At 39.4% G+C, this 19,132-nt stretch overlaps 1 protein-coding gene and 1 long non-coding RNA gene across 4 annotated transcripts in view; both read left to right on the forward strand.

Moving 5' to 3' along the window:
* The window catches only part of LOC309479732, a 193,993-nt gene that overhangs the window by 7,851 nt on the left and 167,010 nt on the right, over positions 1–19,132 (forward strand). The window lies entirely within an intron of this gene.
* tmem260 (transmembrane protein 260) overlaps positions 1–19,132 on the forward strand; it is a 40,251-nt gene that overhangs the window by 7,100 nt on the left and 14,019 nt on the right. For 2 of the 3 annotated variants that reach the window (XR_014199332.1, XM_082143775.1), the window contains exons 2-7: positions 1,627–1,658; positions 4,098–4,249; positions 15,610–15,787; positions 16,971–17,084; positions 17,593–17,772; positions 17,905–17,945. Coding sequence is in view for 2 of the 3 variants with exons in the window: in XM_082143775.1 (XP_081999901.1) it covers positions 1,627–1,658; positions 4,098–4,249; positions 15,610–15,787; positions 16,971–17,084; positions 17,593–17,772; positions 17,905–17,945 (697 nt within the window). In the remaining variant the exon portion in view is untranslated. Of the gene's footprint in view, positions 1–1,626; positions 1,659–3,879; positions 3,968–4,097; positions 4,250–15,609; positions 15,788–16,970; positions 17,085–17,592; positions 17,773–17,904; positions 17,946–19,132 lie in introns of those variants that run through there. The other variant, XM_082143776.1, reaches the window with a different exon arrangement.

Below are 19,132 nucleotides of genomic sequence, written 5' to 3' on the forward strand. Positions count from 1 at the left end.
CCTCTGGAAACATGAATGTGTATTTAAAATTGGTCATTTATGTAGAAGAAATGTTCAATTATTTTTGAATTTGGAGCTTTCTAGACTGAGAAAAGCCAGAAAATGTATTTTTGGCTTATGTGGATGAAAGACAACAGCTCCCAGAATGCACTTGCTTCGCTGCCCTAGGAGGCCACTCCCAAGCCACGCCTCCCGGTTAGAGAGCGCAGTTTAAAACAACAAGGCTAGGCTACTAGAGAGTCTCCGTGACGAGCCTGATTTCGAGATCGCCCAAAATGTCTGGGATTCGGCTTTTGCGTTCTACAGTCGCCATTCATCATGTTTACTGTGGCGAGCAGGACGAGGCTGACGGCCTCGGGAGAACGGCGCGAGGCCGGTGGCGTCATTACTGAGACGCACCGGTCTCCTATCTCTCATGGAGGAGGGGGAATTTTCTTAGCAATGTTAAAACGCACATCAACCGATCACTTGTTTAGCGTTCATGTAAACACTACATTCAGATTCACCAATCGAAATGAATTCAGTTAGATTGAAACAAAAGGTGTGCATGTAAACAATGAATGGCGACTGCAGAAAGCAAAAGCCGAATCCCGGACATTTTGGACGATCTCGACGGCCGGACATGTCCGGGAAAAAGAGGATGGTAACCCCTACTGCTCAGCTTTCTCCACAGAACAAGAGCCTGCTAGCTTAGCTTCCAAAAAAGATGGCTGACACTATGTGTACCATGATGTGTACATTCTGTGAGTGAGATCCCTCCCTCTATGGGCGGGTTGAGAACATGCGGGACAGCCCCTCTTACTGTCTGTAGTCTTTAGGCTCTGGCCAAAAAATCCTCAGATGACGCAAAATTACGATTTTTGCATCATCGGAGGATTTTTTCCAGACAAAAAATACATAAATCTCTCCTCTCAGGGGGATATGAGGGTAGAAAGCACGGTAATTCGAAAATACTACAGGTTTTCTACTAATACAAAGCTTAATGCTAAATCCTAAAGTATCCCTTTAATAGAGATGTATTCTAATAAATATAATCTGTAAAATCTATTAATTCAGGTGACATACATCCAGAAATACGCTGAACAATCTGGTAATCATGAACGCCTGGAAAGGTCCTGGAAACTGATTGGTCAGAAAGTGTGGGAACCCCGAATGAGAAATAGGTTTATAATATGTTGATGGTTTACAGGACTAGATATGTGTGAATAATGGTTGTGAGTGGAAACACAGAAGTTCTTAAAAAGACCACAGTCACTAGTAGAGTTTTAAAGGGAGCTTTTTGTATGCGTGTGGCTCTGCACAGAGGGACTCACAGGCGTTTACGTCCGACGGATGGGGCTCTGCACATGCATCTCGAGTCACAGAATATGTGAAGAGTGAATAGATTTGCCTGTGTATGTGTGCGTCTGTCTGCTCGGGGATCAGGGGAGCCGTGTGCGATGGAAGAGAATGAGCGTGTCGCTTAGGAAATGTCACACTGGGAAGATTTTGCAGGTTTTGATCCGGGCAAATTAATGCAAAACCCAGTGCAAGTATTTGATTTGGGAAAACTTTCAGGAGCGGACTTGTCTCTTAATAATAATTATTGGGTTTACATTAATTTCCCTCTCTGTTTTTCTACCACAGGAGAGCTGATCACTGCTGCTTGTGAACTGGGGGTAAGCATTAGCTGCATTGTTTAATCAATCCACTCATTAACTCTTATAAGCATTAAGGAAGTTTAATTAAGTATGGGGGGAGAAGAAAGATGATTAATTTACTTTTCAGGCCACAGGTTTTTTATCCTCTCTTCTTTTCTATGCACTTCTTTTTTTGACTAAGTTAGGACTAGAGAATGCTATAATTTGCAACCCTGTTCTTCAAATCCAATTAGACTGAATGGTTAGGCGATGGCTTTTGTAAGCTTCGCCTTATGTACGGTATAAGGCTTATTATACTCAACCCCTCTCCTTTTTGTGCATGCGTGTGTGCGCGTGTGTAAGCCGCAAAGAATGAACTAAATCGGGTTAACAGTTATAATAAGTTTTATTATTTAATAAAGTTTATTACGCCGTCGCGATCCTTTTAGGGAGTCTGTGGCGGTGTCACTATGCCAGTAATCCCTCCCTCTGTCCGTGTGGCCTGCCTGTCTGCGGCTCTCCCCAGGGTCGGAGGGCTCTCTCCGGGCCACAGGCCGCCGGCCCTCCCTTCCTGCTCCCTGGAGCCGTGGATCTTTTCTCCTTTAAACTCCTCGTGGCAGGACTGCCCCCTACCGTGCATTTTGCCTTTTTCCACCATGCCACCCGCGCTTCCAGACCCGACGTTGCTTTCCACGCCGCCGGCTTCGCGTGGCACCAGTGCAGGCATTTCTGCCACACACCTCACACGTCACTTGCGCAGTCACGCACACCTTGCTGGCACTTCCAAGCGTGCCCTTCGCGCCCCTGCCATCTGTTTGCCATACTGTCTCTCTCTTTCTTTTGTCCTGTCTTTGTGCCCCCTTCCAAGCCTCTCTGTTCTTCTCTGCCTTGACCTCTCTTTCTTGTCTTCAAGCTGTCCGTTCTTTCCTCATATTGAATCGGCATCTTTACTTTATATTCAGACATTAGGCAGTGTTGGGGAAGCTACTCAACTAAAGTCAGGCTACCCTGTTGACAAGCTAAGTAGTTAACAATATTATATTATATGCAGTATATATTTTTTTACCAGTTCAGTTAAATTAATTGTACAAACGAATCAATTCACAAAAATTAATTTGATTACCCCATGCTTAATATGAGAGAGTAGGGTCTGCACGACTACCCATTTTTTAGTAGTCGACCAATAGTTGATGTAATCCAGGGGTTCCATCTGTAACTTTACGGACCCCCAGTTATAACAATCCCCTTGTAAGGGACCCAGTTCCTTAAAATTATGAGACATAAATATGGAATTGTAAGAAATAAAGTATATTTGAGTTAACAACTCGTAATTCTCAACTTTTTTTTGAGGTGTGTGAATTTATTGTGTTTATAAAACAACAATTTATTTATTGCAATTTTAAATTTGTCTTGCATTGAACATCTCGCAATTTTTTATCTTACAGTTTTGACTCTTTTCCTCACAATTCTGAATTTACATCTTACACTTCTGACTTTTTTCTCTTTTTACATCTGCCTGTTTTATGGACGAGTGTCTGTCTGGATCACAAAATGTTTTTTTTCATATTCATATTTCATATTCATATTACGTTCAGTGAATATTGAATATTGAATATAATGAATATTTCGTTCGGGAAATGTGTTTTGTGCTCCAGACAGACCCTTTCACCCACAAATTAAGCAGGTCACAAGTCCCAGATTGGACATTACATCGTTTTTTTTAATGTTACAATTAAACTGTTTCCTAAAATGCTTTTTTCTATATCTTTAAGTTTTGTAGACCCCCTAGAACCCTCCTGCAGCCCCCTAGGGGTCCACCACCCCTGGACTAGTCAATAAATCCATGTTTATGAACGCAAAGTACACTGGGTTTGAATTTTTATTTATTTGTCAATAATATCAAGTTGAGTTACTTTTAAGTTTAAGTTCATTTTAGTTAGTTACTCCCCAACACTGACTTATCACAGTTCCACAAATCTGACTGACAACTACTTCAGCCTTATGAAATTGTTTAGAGGGATCAGTTGAACGGGGCCCTCTTCCCTGCTTTGATCTTGAACTCACACTAGCTTTTAGACACCCACTTGTCCACCGAATTTTCAATCCATCCCTCAAACAACCTCTTCTCAGAGACGTTTCCTTGCTTTTCGCTCTAGTGTGCAGTGTTTCTCAGCCTGCTGTGCCTGTGTGTGTTATCAGGCCAGTAGGAGTGAGACAGCCTTTAATAGCTCTAGTCCTTATCGCTCCTTAGGGGACTTAGTGCCTAATTGCTGGGAAGGCAAGGAGACAGGAGATCAGGCTTTAAGGGAGGGGGAGGACAGTGTGACGCTGTAACCCGCAAAACTAAGGTCTGCCTTTGAAAGCTGAACTGTATGGTGTGTGTGTGTGTGTCTGTGTGTGTGTGTGGGATTCTTTAAATTCTGTTGCTGTTATCAGAATGTTCTGTGAGTGAGTTTACAGTTGTGTTTTCCCCCACAGGTGGCCCATCCTCCAGGATACCCTCTCTTCACCATGTTGTCTTCTCTGCTGCTCTCACTGCTGCCTCTCAGTTCTCCGGCTCACAGTGTCAATGTCCTGTGTGCTGTCTTTGGGGCCGGGGCTAGTGGAGCCCTCTGCTTCACTGTCTGCAGGTACGCCACTCTCATGGCCCTGTTTACACCTGGTATTAAGATGACTTTTGGTCGATCGGATCACAAGTAGACAAGGGAGACATTTCCGTTTACAACTGGTGTTTTAATCCGTCTCTTTTGTTCACTTTCAACCACTTCTCTCCTGATTTCTTCGAGGAGAGGGTGTATGGGTGGGTAAATGTATGTGTTTTTTTCCCCAGATCTTTAAATCTAATGGACAAAATAAGCTGGCACAATTTACATATGGAGACGACGGACAAACATACAGAGAACAGCAGCTTTCGTTTCTGCTCTGACAGCCGCTAGACCACACCGAACACTATGAGTGTGTGTTAGAAATCAGGAATGGTGAGAGAACATTGTGCTTTGTCCGTTTTTCGTATTCAAACCAAACTTGGGTCTTCAGCCGACAAAGTTTAAATCCAGTCTGGCTAGCGTGCTTCCTATAATGTTTACGCATTAGATCAGTAGGCGGAGAGTAGACGGCCTTTCATGGCTGTTCGAACACATTCGACCACATGAGCATTAACACTATGAAAGCACTATGAAATCCAGTTGAATCAACTACGTCTGGAAATGGCCGAAAGTGGACAAGCTCAAAACGTTTTAGACCCCGTTTACACCTGTATTTAGCGTCGTCCACTTGTGATCCGATCGACCAAAACGCATTCCAGGTGTAAACAGGGCCTCAGACCATCAGACCAAAGAAATACATCAATAGCTACCATGAATGAGGAGCGGGACTCTCTTCTGTTAATATTCTACTACACATACTCAAAGAACACGTGATGCTCAGGGTTTTTAGCAGTTTCAGAGGGAATGCATTTCGCCTATAATATGCATTGTAAATTGTAAAGCATTCCAGGTTGACTTTATTTTGCATATTCATATAATATGTAAGTTGAATATTATATTGCAAGGCTTCAGACTGCGCCTAAAACGGTCGCACTTGTGACCAAAAATATTAATATGCGAGTGATATTTTTACTGAGATTGCCACTAGCGACAATATAAATGTACATTTATTTTCTATATAAGAATTTGCATACAATGCCTTTTGACCATTATTTTGTTATCAAGTTAAAATGCCCCGACATTAACTGCCATCCCAGATTTGGAGTTCAGTCAGCAGAAAAATGGGTCTAAACAGGCAGTAGCTGCTGCATGAATTTTAATATCTACACTTGACTTTTGCAAACGCATGCCCTCACTCAGCTGGGTTTGCGAGCCAAGCTGCCCAGAGATTTGGCTGCGGTTACATGTCCAATGCAACCTCTGCTTTTAAGCCTCAAAGGATTTAGATCCAATTTTGGATTACAACAACCAAAAAAGTCATTTCCTTTGGCCCCCACAACCCCGCAATCCATCTTCCTCCTGTGGCTGATGGCAGTGGGGATTTGGTTGCATATGCACACACAAACACTCTTAGCTCTTAAGTTTCAGTATATAATCTATGTTTTCAATTGAAAACATAAGCGTAATAGGTTTTGATGGTTATCTGTCTGGGCTTAGGCTGAGGTTTGGACTCATGCATGTCTGTTGGGCTCAGAGCAATAGCTGGCAGGCTTGAGATGCCAGGACTAGGAGGAGGGAGTGTTTTAGGGGTTTCAGAGCTTCCGGCACAGTCTGGGACTCCCTTCTGGGTTGGCATTGGGGTCCTTAGGTGCTTCGCCCGTGCCCAGTGGTAATGCTGAGGTGGCGTGCCACTCCCAGTAGGAACACTACCGGACAGGCCTGTCCCCAGGCTGCTACCCTGGCACCCAACACCACTCTGAGACTCACCATTCTGTGCCCTATACTTTATCTGACATATTTAGATTTGAGGAATTTCAGAGCATAAAGGCTTGAATGCCTGTTTTGTTGATGCTTGTTACATTCTTGCGTAACATTCTTTCCTGACTTTATTGTGCAGTGTGTGGGTCAATGACATTATTAAATTTTTTGTCTGGATTTGTTCATTTATAAAAAAATAAATAAAAGTAAAATATGTCAGGGTGATAAATTGAAGAAAAATGTTTTTAAGAAAACTAAGTAGTAGACAATCTTTTAACTATTTTATTTTATTTTATTTTATTTTATTTTATTTTATTTTATTTTATTTTATTTTATTTTATTTTATTTTATTTTATTTTATTTTATTTATTTTATTTTATTTATTTGTAATGCACCCAACATGATAGATAGATTTTGGTGGTGGAATCAATAAACATCCACCTAGCAACCATCCAGAATACCCATGCAACCACATAACAGCACTCTAAAAGCCATTAAGAACATCTTAGAAACTGCAAAACGATGTGATATTGTGCTTAAAAATTCCCACCATTTCATTCAATCAGTATGTCTAAAATACTACCTACTAAGTGGTCGACTAATTTATCGCAAATGCCGATATATCGGTCGATATTTTTTTTTTATTTAGTTATCGGCATTGGCTGATAAGTGTCTCTGTTGGCCAATGTGTTGGGAGCAGTACTTTAATTTTGATTATATTTAGCCTTTATATTGGCCACCCTGCTCTCTAAGATATTGGTATCGACATCAGCCATCAAAAAATCAATATTAATCTACCACTAATAGAGCTGCGCGATTAATCGTTAAAAGATTGCGATCTCGATTCGAACATTTACGCAATCTCATCCCTAAATGACAACGATTTCCCTGTGCCTATGAAACCTTTGACAAGGAGAGCAGTTGTCATGTATAAGGGTTAGGGTTATGTCTTTTCAACCACACAGTATTGTTATTTCTGTGTTACAAATATTCATATTATCACAGAAGTACTAGGCTTTAAACACTGATGTCTGCGGTAGCGATCAAAATAGAGCAAATCCACTTTTGAAAGTAAAATGGCGCTTGATTGTATCGATTACCAGGTGGCGACAAGACTTTTAAACAAATGTATTTGTCATTGAATCATTCATTCAGGAGATTCGTTCAAAAACGCGTGAAGTATGAGTGAGTCATTGAATCATTCAACCCGATAAAAAAAAAAAAAATCATTCAGATTAATTAAACATTTGAAATAGACTGCAGCAATTAACATTTTGTCAGAACCTCTAGTAAATTACGTTATTTTGTTTAGTTTTCTGTTCAGAATCATGGGAGGATCGTGATCTCAGAGAATCGAGATCTCAGATTGAGAAAATCATGATTCTCAATTTATCAAGAATCGTGCAGCTCTACTTCTAAGAAAACCTTTTGATTGCTTAGCCTTTTACTGTACGTTCATGATGTTGATTACGTAATAGAAGAGGCCGTGTGGCCGCAGAAGGTGACTTCACCCATCCTCCTCAGTCCCGGGTCCACCACACCTGTGAGGGTACACACCAGCCAAGAGCAGACGGGTCCAGCTCAGCTGACTGGGCTCCAGTGCCCACCTGTCCTGGTGCTTTTGTGTCCATATAAGGCACTTTACCATATGGTCATGACAGTGCTTTCCTCACTGGACCCTCGACTCGCTCGTAGTCACCCCATGGCTCTCTATGGTGAGCTGTGTTTATTAGCAAGATGGTGGCTTTGTGAGAGCAGTACCTGTGTTAGAATGTGACAGCATATGCAAATATGAGCATTTAAAGGGTTACTTTACCAAAATTTTTATTCTGTTATTATTTACTCACCCTCATGTTGTTCCAAACCTGTTTGACTTTCTTTTTTTGTGGAACATACAAAACAATATTTTGAAGAATGTTGCTAACCAAAGTTTAGTCAAAATGTTTATGTTCCACTGAAGAAAAAAAGTCATAGATGTTCGGAACGACGTGAAAGGTGAGTAAATGATGACAGAATTTTCATGTTCTGATGTTCAATATTTTGTTCTCAGCCATATTGATACTTATGCAATGTGGATTTCATAACTTAAGCTCAATATGTTTGTCTGTGTATTTGTTACTGTTTAAGACTAAGAAAAAAACGCTGTAATTTCCCACGTCCCTTGGCTGCCCCCTCCAGCATACCTCTGTTGTCAGGTAAATCACCGACCCAGAAACAAGAGCTCCTGGCAGCTTAAGCATATGCTTTATTAGCCAGTCTAATCTCTAAAACGCTCTGGTTTGCAGCCATTCGTTTTTGGTAAATATATTTCCTCTTTAGCTGTGACACCCACCCTTTGTTTTTCTTGCCAAGAACCTTGATATCTTTAAATATGAAGGAAAACCCTTACAACTTAAACCCTATTGACAGATGCTGTCGAGTACCACAGACAATAATATGAACTTGTCGTTTAGTTTGAAATAACAAACAAGCATTCAGTAATGCACTTATAGTAGAAGTCTATGGCTCTGTTTACACCTGATATTGAGATGCGATCTGGTCGATCGGGTCACAAGTAAACAAGGGAGACACATTCCTGTTTACACCTGGTGTTTTAATCCGTCTCTTTTGTCCACTTTCAGACACTTCTGTCCTGATTTCATAGAGGGAGGGTCTTATTTATGTGTTTTTTCAGATCTTTCGATCTAACGGACAAAATAAGCTTGCGCAGTTTACATATGATCGAAAGCACACAGATACAACGCAAAAACAGAATAAAAAAGGCAGAATAAGCATTAAAAATAACAAAATGTAAAAAAAACAAAACATTTTTTGCCACAACTTTATAGGTCAACTATTTTTTTAATTAAAGAAAAAAATGACTGAATAATTCACAAATGTATTATCAAATTCAGTGTTCATATTTCGGCTTTTAAACTCTTATGATCACCCCAAAGACCCATTAAAACTGCATTGCCATAAACTTGTTTTTATATAAACTGCTTTTTTTATATATAGATGCTTTTGATTGAGCTTAAGCTGTATTTAACCTGGAATGCTTCTTTAAACATCTCCATGCACTACAGGCCTCATATTCTACAACTCAGCATGACCAATGGCACCATTTAAAGACGTGCAATAATATTTCCTTAACAGATGTTTAATGAAGACGCCTAAACCCTCATTACCCCATTCAGAATGGGGGAAATAGGGCCATTTCACTGTGCTATGCCATCACTTTAATTTCCCCTTGCCTGGAGGCCTAAGATTGTGTCTGTTGCATCGGAAGTCAATATTGCTGTAATATTACATTTCCTAAACTGTCTCCACAGGCGGTTTTTAATGGGAGTCATGCAAGGAGAGGATCAGCCTTTCCCGAAATGCATGTGTTCCATAGGGCCACATAATACTACAGTTGATTAATGAATTGATTAAAATAATAATACAGTAATAGTACAACAATGCACATTTGCTGAATGATATGCGCAATTTATTTTCGTCTATTATGTTCACATAAAATGCAGTGGGGGATTAAGATGGAATTGGGTGGAATTGTTGTGCCATTGGCTGTATTTTTGGAGGTGGATTGGCGTTATTAGTTTTTAACATGCACTGTCCTGTGGAGAGGGCCGCCTGAGCCCAGCAGAACACCGTCTATACGTAAAATACATGCACACAGTAATTCTATTGGAGATTGTATGGCAGTCATATTTTGCACAGCTTCCATCTAGGATTCAATTCATGGTCACTCCATAATTGCACCATCAAGAACTGCTAATAAATATCACACCTCATGCTCTAAACACGTCTAGAAAGAATCACACACTATGCACAGTATCCTCACCGCGTTTCTCAATAATAATAAGACCTCGCATTATCATAAACATAAGGCTGTCTAGATAAGCATAGCTCAGCTGCGACATACTTTTGTCGCATAAGATAACTGACGTAAGATACAAAATAAAAGATCAGAAATTTTACCCAAAAGTGTAATCACTCTGGCACTTCCAAACGTTTGAGCAAAGTTGTCTCAACCAATGGCATGAGTTTGGGGCAGGACTATATATATATATATATATATATATAGCTGAACATACTGTATGTACAATGTATAATATACAATTTGAATTGGAAAAAATAAATAAGCTCTGAAATGATCTGATTCTATTGATGTCCAGATTCACACTGAAACTGATGATTGATAAAAGCATGAATGATAAAATTGGAGAGTACTAATAGGGTGCAACAATGCCTGCCTACTTTTTCAGTGAAAGTATTTTTCCCATTCATTTTTCCAATAGGGATTTTAAAAAGTCTCAGTTAAGGTATAAGCCATGAACCAAACCAAACAGCTGCAAGGTGAATCACAACATTACATTTTTTGGCTTCAAATCAAAGTTTGTAATTGAATATCAGAAAAAGACAACAGTACAAGACTGTGTACTTAACGGCTTTAACGAGGGAAAGGTCTACAATCCCAATCCCCAAAAATGATGGAGAAATATAAAACTACATGCATCCGTCATTCGCAGTGCTTCATGGGAGTGGGCTGGCACTGAAGAGTTCTTTTGGTGCGTTTCTATGATTAATGGAGATTTCTCTTCAAAATCATAGATAATGTTTTTTTTTTCACCAGAATTCCCACTGTTAAACAAAACCTTTTAAAAAAACAATCTGAAATAATGCAGGCTAGTGGCTTCAACAAAAGCAAATACTACAATTAACAACCTCGTAGCTCACAGTGGGTCTGTCTGTAAAAGTTTATAAGTTAATTTTCTAAATCAATTCCGCTTTGGAGAAAGCAAATGGAATTTTTACTTCTGGAACCAGACCGTTGCAGTCTACAGTCACAAATGCATTATTCATTCCTAATAATTCGAAGGGTGTGTTCACACTTGGCATGATTGGTTCGATTAAAACGAACTCTGGTGCGATTGCTCTGTTAGTGCGGTTCATTTGAGCAAGTGTGAACGCTGCCATCCAAACCCTGGTGCACCAAACAAGCGGACTAAGACCGCGGAAAAGATGGGTCTCGGTCCGCTTCCAAACGAACTCTGGTGCGATTTGACTGAAATATGAACTCAACACAGACCAAAGTCATCTAAACTAACCAAAACACCCTAAAAAGGACAGAATGCTGAAGTTTACTTGTTTTTTTCTCGTCATTAGAGCTACGTTCCCCATTACAGTTCGGGACAGGCATCAGAAACGCTGTCTCCTTGCAGCAAAATAACCAAGAATACCGAACTACAAGTGTAAACACCCTAAGAGTGCTTTCACACCAGCACTTTTGGTGCGCACACGGTTTCACCTGACGTCAGAGTTCGGTTCGTTTGGATGATGTGAATGCCGTTTGCCGAACTCGGGTGCGCACTTGCAAACCGTCCTCGAGTCCGCATAAAAAGGGTAGTCTGGGGTATGGTTCATTGCTGATGTGAATCGCAATCGCACTAAATCACGGAAGGGAACTTGACCAAACTTGTTTGCTATTGTCGTTTGATTCGATAAAACAGTTTGTGTGTGTGCGTGACTGGCGCACACTGCAAGCAGAGAAAATGTATATCTAATTTTGAGGATGCTAAAGCACTGTGGTTCAGACCCAAACAATACAATGTGAACACAATCCAGAAGGCACAGGGGGAGCAATCGAACTTGGGTTCGGATCAGGCAATCGAACCAAGTGTGAAAGCACACTAATAGTATTCATGATAATTATACCAATTTCTAATAATGCTCATACTATCATTATAATGATTATATTTCTAATAATGCTAATACTATTTTAATACTTTGTGAAGTTTTAATGAAATAATTTGCATGATGTACTGATTAATTAATAAAATTGATCACAGTTAATTGCATATATTAATATTTGCTAAATAGTAAGTAACATTAATTAACTGCATTTATTTGCTATAGGGTTAGTTTTTATTTTTATTTTTTTATTACATTTTCTATGCAATAATGCAGTCAAGCATGTTTGCATAGGCCCCGTTTACACCTATCAGGTGTTAAGATGCGTTTTGGTCAATCGGATCACAAGTAGACGAGGGAGACACATACCCGTTTACACCTGGTGTTTTAATCTATTTATTTTGTCCACTTTTAACCACTTCTGTCCTGATTTCTTCAAGGGGAGGGTCTACTATGGGCAGGTAAATGTGTGTTTTTTCAGATTTTTGATCGAACTGACAAAATAAGCTTGTGCAATTTACATAAACACGAATGGAGACGATGGAAAAACATACGGAGAGCAGCAGATTTTGTTTCTTGCGGTCTTTTGTGATACCAGGTGTAAACAGTACTACAGGGACACTAACACAGCCGCATCCTACACAGCAGACATGATAGCAGCAAACACGCCTGTGATGCTGCATGCTAGTGTCACTCTCTCCCCTAATCACTGACAAGAGAGAGAGAGAGGGAGACCCAGGTGGTCCTACATGTTTTGGAATGAAAGTGTCACATGCCTTCCTTCAAACAGACAGACACTCCTAAAGAGGTCCGTGTCAAGCCCCCTCAGAGGAATAAAGACAGGAGGAGGAGGACATCAAGCGACTGTCAAAGACGGGAGGATGTGATATTTGGTACCGAGGACCCCTACCTCCAGATAGCACCCCTGCTATAACCCTTCCTCTGACGTGTGCTGAGGGTTAATTGTCTCTCAGCGGGAGCAGAATCAAGGGTGCGGGGGGTCCGCACCTTCACTGAGCCTCGTCTTCCTCGCCCCCCTCCTTAGCGTGCGCGAGCAGTAAAGAGGGCTAGAGAGAAGCCGATATCACCAAGAATCCCCCCGCCTGCTTCTGACAAGCTATTAGTCCAACCGCGCGCACACACGCACGGCCTCGTCTCGTACGAGACAGGAAAAGAAAAGCGAGGAAAGGCAAGTAGTGTGCAAAAAAGCGGGAGAAGAGAAAAGAGAAGTAGTCAGCAAGCGCGAGTTCCACACACACCATCCTTCCTCCTTTCTTCCATCCGTATCCTTCTCTCCGCTCCCCTTTTTCCTGACTTACTTTGCTTTCCCTGCGAAAGCTCCATTGTTCCCCTTCCCCTAAGTCTCATCAGCCTCTTTTGTGGCCGACTATCACAGCGGCAGGCAGAGGCGCGCTGGAAACGTCTAAATGGTATCATGGCTCGTGATTAAGCGCGCGAGCTTCGGCGGTGCCGGCGCTGCTTATGAGTCAGGTCTGATAAGGCGAGGGCCCTGCTCTCTACTCAATTTCAGATACCGTTAATGGAATCTGTCTTGTGCGATTGTAATGTGAGAGCGCCTAATTTGCCATGGAGCTTGAAGCTGTCAGCGGCGAGGGATTGCGGGGTCAGGAGGGAGCTGGCAGCCGCTTGGCCCGCGGCGTGTATCTGTGCCGCTGAATAGAGCAGCTCTCCGCCTGTCACTTAGCTGATAGGCTGATGAGGACTCTAAGCCACTCGGCACAATGAGGAGAGGGCCATACTGCCTCGCTTCCCCCCACCACCACCCCCCTTTAATTGTCAAGCCCGCTAAAATTTTTCCAAGCCAGTGTGTTGGAGACCAGGCTGAGTTTTTTTTCTTCCTCTGCCGCTCTCTCTCTTTTACGTCTTCCCAACTTTTTTTATTCTTTTCCTTCATTTCTGTGTTCTCTGGTCTCAAACAGACGAGGCTGACCCCACTCGCTCATCCTTTCATCCATCTTTTCTTTTTACCTCGCCTGGCCTTTTGTCCCATCTCATTCTTCTCAGCTGGAGTCCAAGTCTAAGTCAAGTCTCAAGGCTCAAGTCCTAATTTTATATGCATTGCAGGTGAATCTGCAATTATATTATGGTAACCAGGAATTGTTTAACATCAAGCTAAACCACGCCACTGGTATACATCAGATTTCTGCGCCTATACATTTTGAAAGCATACAGTCTAGCATGCTTTATGTGGTGAATTTCTACATAAAAGCAATTTTGTGACACTTTTTGTAGATTTTTTTTTTTCACTGTAAAAAATTTCTAACCTCTCCAAGTCAAAATTTTCTAGTGACTGGTCACATCTAAAATTTTTTAATTGGCCCAAGTGCAATTCTTGTTGCAATAGTCTGTTAACATTGGCTCAATGAGAAATAATATGTCAGACTAATTGAAAAATGTAGATGTTATCAGTCACTAGAAATTTTTGACTTGGGGATGTAATTTTTTTTTTACAGTGTTCCTGATAAACAATATAAAGCAACATTTTTATTTTAGTGTCATTGTTAGACATTACATGTGCATACTATAGTAATAACAGTAAATTATGCATAATTGCATCTTTACGATGATGTTAATGTTTGTAATATTTTAATAGCTTAGATTAGAGCTGGGCGATAGCATAGTTTACATTATGTATACTAGTATAGTTTACAATGCAAAATATTTTTAATGAGAGTAAAAAAAAAAAAAAAAAAACTCCTTCCCTTAATATCTTTGAAGTCACCAAATGAATGTTGATAAACCTATAATAACGATTTATAGGCTATTGTAGAGTTTTCGGGACAGATTTTGCAGGTAATTGCATACACCCGTGTGTGTCACTTCATATCCGTAAAAATACTCTGGCCGTGGGTAGCATGAAGATGAAAGTTTGTCACACAAACGAGAAAAAATGACCATGGATCATTCATAGTGACAAGCATCTGCAGAATGTGCAGAAGAAACCAACATTTTTTGGTCCATCCACTCTTGATATATGATATACTCTGAGTCTGATAGATGTGTTCTGTATACACCGGTGCCTCAGACCACAAACATTCAGAGGAGCACAACCAAAACAATGATCTTCCTCAAGATGCTATTTTATTTAACGGCTAAAGTTGCATAGTGTAGCTTTAAAGGTGCACTCAGTGTGTTTTTGTTTATGCTTAGCTGGTGCCTAATTGTCCCAGTAGGACCAGTGGATTTGGACTCTGTACTGACACCTATTGGTCTGGATGTATTCACATTTTGCAGGTGATAAAATTAAGCAGAAGAATAGAATACCTCAATGATTCTACTTTACTTTCATTTAGACATTAATAATTGAATATTGCAATGATTCTGCTGAACTTTCATTTGGATATTAGGTTTCCTAAAGATCACTGATTAATTTAGCAATTCTTTCTTGTCTTTCTACTTATAATAGCCCTTTGTTTTGCTCTATTGTCAGCGCAGACTTATCTGACATAGTTCTTTGCTGTGGCTTGACTTTGATTAACCTTTAAATTTGTATCTTGTAACATCCATCCATTGATCTGCCATTTTTCTGGTGAAATTTTTGTGAAACATAAGTAACTGAACTCAATTGATGCAACATCCCACAGCATAACACCATCACTATTAAATATGTTTATTTAATTCTTTTTTTTTTGGGATGGTTACACAAAAAAGGTATTTAGCATTCTAATCGAATTGATTTTCATTAAAAATAATTAAAATTAAAAATAATACAGATGATTCAAATTGATTATATATTTAAGAATTTAGAATCTGTTTCCTTTACGTACCAGTTTATTTTGCAGCATAAAAGTGAGTGCACACACACTATGGTTTACGTTATGTCAGAGAACATTGTAAAACCTTTCCTGTTTTTTTGAGTAAGAGTCCTTCACTGTTGCCTCCTCTGTGCTCAGGGTGGCGGGACCTGGTCCGGGGGCCGTCCTGGCTGGTGGAGTGTTTGCAGTGTCCAGGCTGGTATGGCAGTGGTCAGTCGTGGCTGAAGTCTTTTCTCTTAACAACTTGTTTGTGGGCGTCCTCTTCTCCCTCTCAGCCTGTTTCCACTGTGCAAAGAGTGTTCAGCAGAAGAAGAAGGTACGACAGTCTAGGGATGCACTGAAATTAACATTCTGGGCCGAAACTGAAAACTGAGGATGCACTTGGCTGAAAAACGAAAATAAATAATAAATGAATAATCAATGAATTAATCAAACTTATTTAATAATCAACACTCAACTGAGTTGAACAAACATTTAAATTGCTGTTTTTATATCAACTTTGTACATAACAGAATAGTTTCTACTCCAGTTTTTGGTGAAATATAAACATTTAAACAACAATAAACTGTAATAACTTTACAATAGTTAATAATAAATAGCTTTATTCAAACATGCATTAAATAATGAAGACAAATATAATGAATATGTAATACAATGCATTTATTTAGCAAAATGCTCTTCTATTGAGTTATTTTTTCTAGCTAACTAATGAGTTTATGGATATTGAATAGCTTTATTGAGGTAAATGTAATGTAAAGTGACATTGTAGAGCCTACAAGCCGTTTAATTGACGTCTTTCCCCAGTTTAAACACTGAATGAGCGATTATGTGAGACAGGATTCATTTAGGTAACATACCTTCTGGTGTTCACCCATGTTTATTTTGTGCTGTAACTAGTAGTAAATGTTTATGTGCGCTTGATCCATGTTGCCGCTTGAACTGAGGCGCTACAGCTGTATCAGAAAGCACCAAAACGACATTTACTGTTTGAATTTCCTAATAAATTTGACAGGGTTTTAAAGTTGAGACTTTGCTTCATATTAAAAGTAACAAAGCATCCAATTATTGGATGGCAGGTGTGCTACAAAAATGTTGTGAAGTTTTGTTCATGCATCATCAACAGAAAAAACAACACAAACTAAAAGATTTTAGAAGAAACCATATCATTAAAATCGAGAAATTAATATTGTCGATCCCCAGCTAGTGTCTACACAGCTAACTGTTGTAGCTTATCCATGGTTTGTGCACGAAATAGATGCTGAACACAGTCAAAACGTGCCATCAGATTAAATGTCTGTTTCGGTCACTGATTTTAGCCCTCCTAAACCATTTGGATCAAAACCAAAAATAGCTGTTTTGGCCGGGAATATTCGGTAGCCGAAATTACGGTGAATTCCTACTACAGTCCAAACCATTTGATACTCCGTAATGCTGAGTCTGCTTGGGTAATGCTCAAGGTGTAAGGTGCATTCATGTATTTTTTGGTGTGCTTTTCTCAGTTTGCTCAATGGGGGGCGCTGTTCTGTGGGCTGAGCCTGTGTAATCAGCACACACTGGTCCTGTATGTGGTCATCATAATTCCCTGGGCCCTCCTGCACCTCTACACTCATAATGTAAGTATTGATAATCACTCAGCGGTACAGGGTTCAACGCCTAATTTGTCAGCTTTTCACAGTAAGGTAAATAAATGAATAGAGCAATTTAAAAACCTTTTATATTTGGTGATATCATTCCCTCATGCCACGTCATGTAATAAATATAACAGGTCTAAAGAGATGTACATTAAGGTATGGTTTTATGCTAGAATTTTGAAAGCCATAAAAAAGGGAAAAAATTACAGTATATAAACAAATGACTATGTATTTTAAATCAATTTATATAACAAAAAAATAAACAATTTGGTGTTTAGTTTGGTATTAGGAATAGTTAAAAACTATGAGATTAGTATTCATAACTGAAGATCTTAAGGCACTGGTACTTACAGTTGAAAGCAGTGCAAAGCCGTAGTGGAAATGGTTCCCAGATGAGTGTGTTGTCCAAGTGTTATGTCCATGTATGCAAATTTGAATATTTGGCATTTGAAAGAATCTATCCATTACAAGTGACATGTATTTCCCACAGGGTTTGTCCTTTATTGGTCTGGTGTCTTTGGGGACGTGTTTCCTGGCTGGCTTTGTGCCCTACATCTACCTGCCCATTTCCTCCTACCTCAACAGAGCTCGCTGGAGCTGGGGAGACCAGACGTCTCTCCACGGCCTCCTCACACACCTGCTCCGAGCTGAATACGGCACCTTCAGTCTGGTACACACATATTCATTAGTCTTTTATCATTTAAAAAAGATTAAATACAGTATATGTACTTGGATATGAGGTTTTCATGCTGTGTTTATTTTCTGAAACTAATGCACCACATGTGGATTTCTTTGGCTTCAGGCAAAAACAGATGAAAATTTGAGCCTCCAAAATATGTTATGGTGAGTGTAACAAAATTGATTTGATGAATGATTTTATTTTAATTTCCAGAAGGAAATATGAGTATGAGAATTATGTAGTGACCAAAAAACAAAACATATCTCAGTATAAAAATATATGCAACACAAAAGTTGGGATTCACTATGCAAATACTACAATGATACAGTTGTTACCATTTAGGGGCCATTTACACAACACCATTTTCAACTAAAAACGGTCAACTTTTTATGCATTTAGGCCGTTCATTTACATGACAACGGTGTTTTGGGAGCCTGAAAACGTAAACTTTTGAAAACGCGAATTTGTGAAAACGATGACGTCATGCGTATTACGTGTTTAGTCTATAGACGCGTAGTGCTTCTTGCAACATAACATCGCCAACTACTGGCCTGGAATGAATAATTCAGTGTTTTTAATCGGTTTCGCAGATCCGTGCGAACGGGATCATTTTGACAACGTTGCCGTCTGTACGTGAAAAACACAAAGGAAAGACTTTTCGTTTGTAGTACATTGTTATCAGTGTTATAACATTGTTATATATGTAAATGTTGCAGGATTGTGACAAAAATCATAACTGTTGATTATATCCCTTGATATTGTAACTGCAATTATGAATTGTAATTTAATACTAAAATATTACTCTAATTTTATATTAAAATACTAATTTTGTGCAAGGCAACAGCTCACCATATTCTGTAGCACTTTATTTTACAGTCTTGTTCCCCAAGATATTATGACTTTATTATAGTAATTACCATAACTGGGTATTAACTAGTTTCTAACCCTGAACCTACCCCTTAGCCTAACTTCAACCCATGTGGTTACCATATTTAACTTTTTTTTTTGGCAAGTACACAATAAAATTAAGTATGTGCATGTACTGTAAAATAAATTTCAACCCCCTATTCTTTATTTAACTACACAGTTTATGGAACTAAACAATCTGAACTTATTTTATACATCAGTAATGTTGGAATGTAATGTTGTAATCAATACATTTCACAATTAGTTCATCTTGTCTGTTGATTAATTGTGCAATCAAAATTAGATTTTCAAATGTAAAATCTTAAATCTTATTTTATACAATTTATAGACATATTTACCTTACCTTTTTCATGATCAACCAAGAAAAAAATTGTTCTGTGTTATATTAAGTGTTAGCTTTAATAAAGACTAATGACTCTGTTAA

This window comes from Leuciscus leuciscus (assembly GCF_965113295.1).
Source record: "Leuciscus leuciscus genome assembly, chromosome: 17".
Taxonomy (NCBI): domain Eukaryota; kingdom Metazoa; phylum Chordata; class Actinopteri; order Cypriniformes; family Leuciscidae; genus Leuciscus; species Leuciscus leuciscus.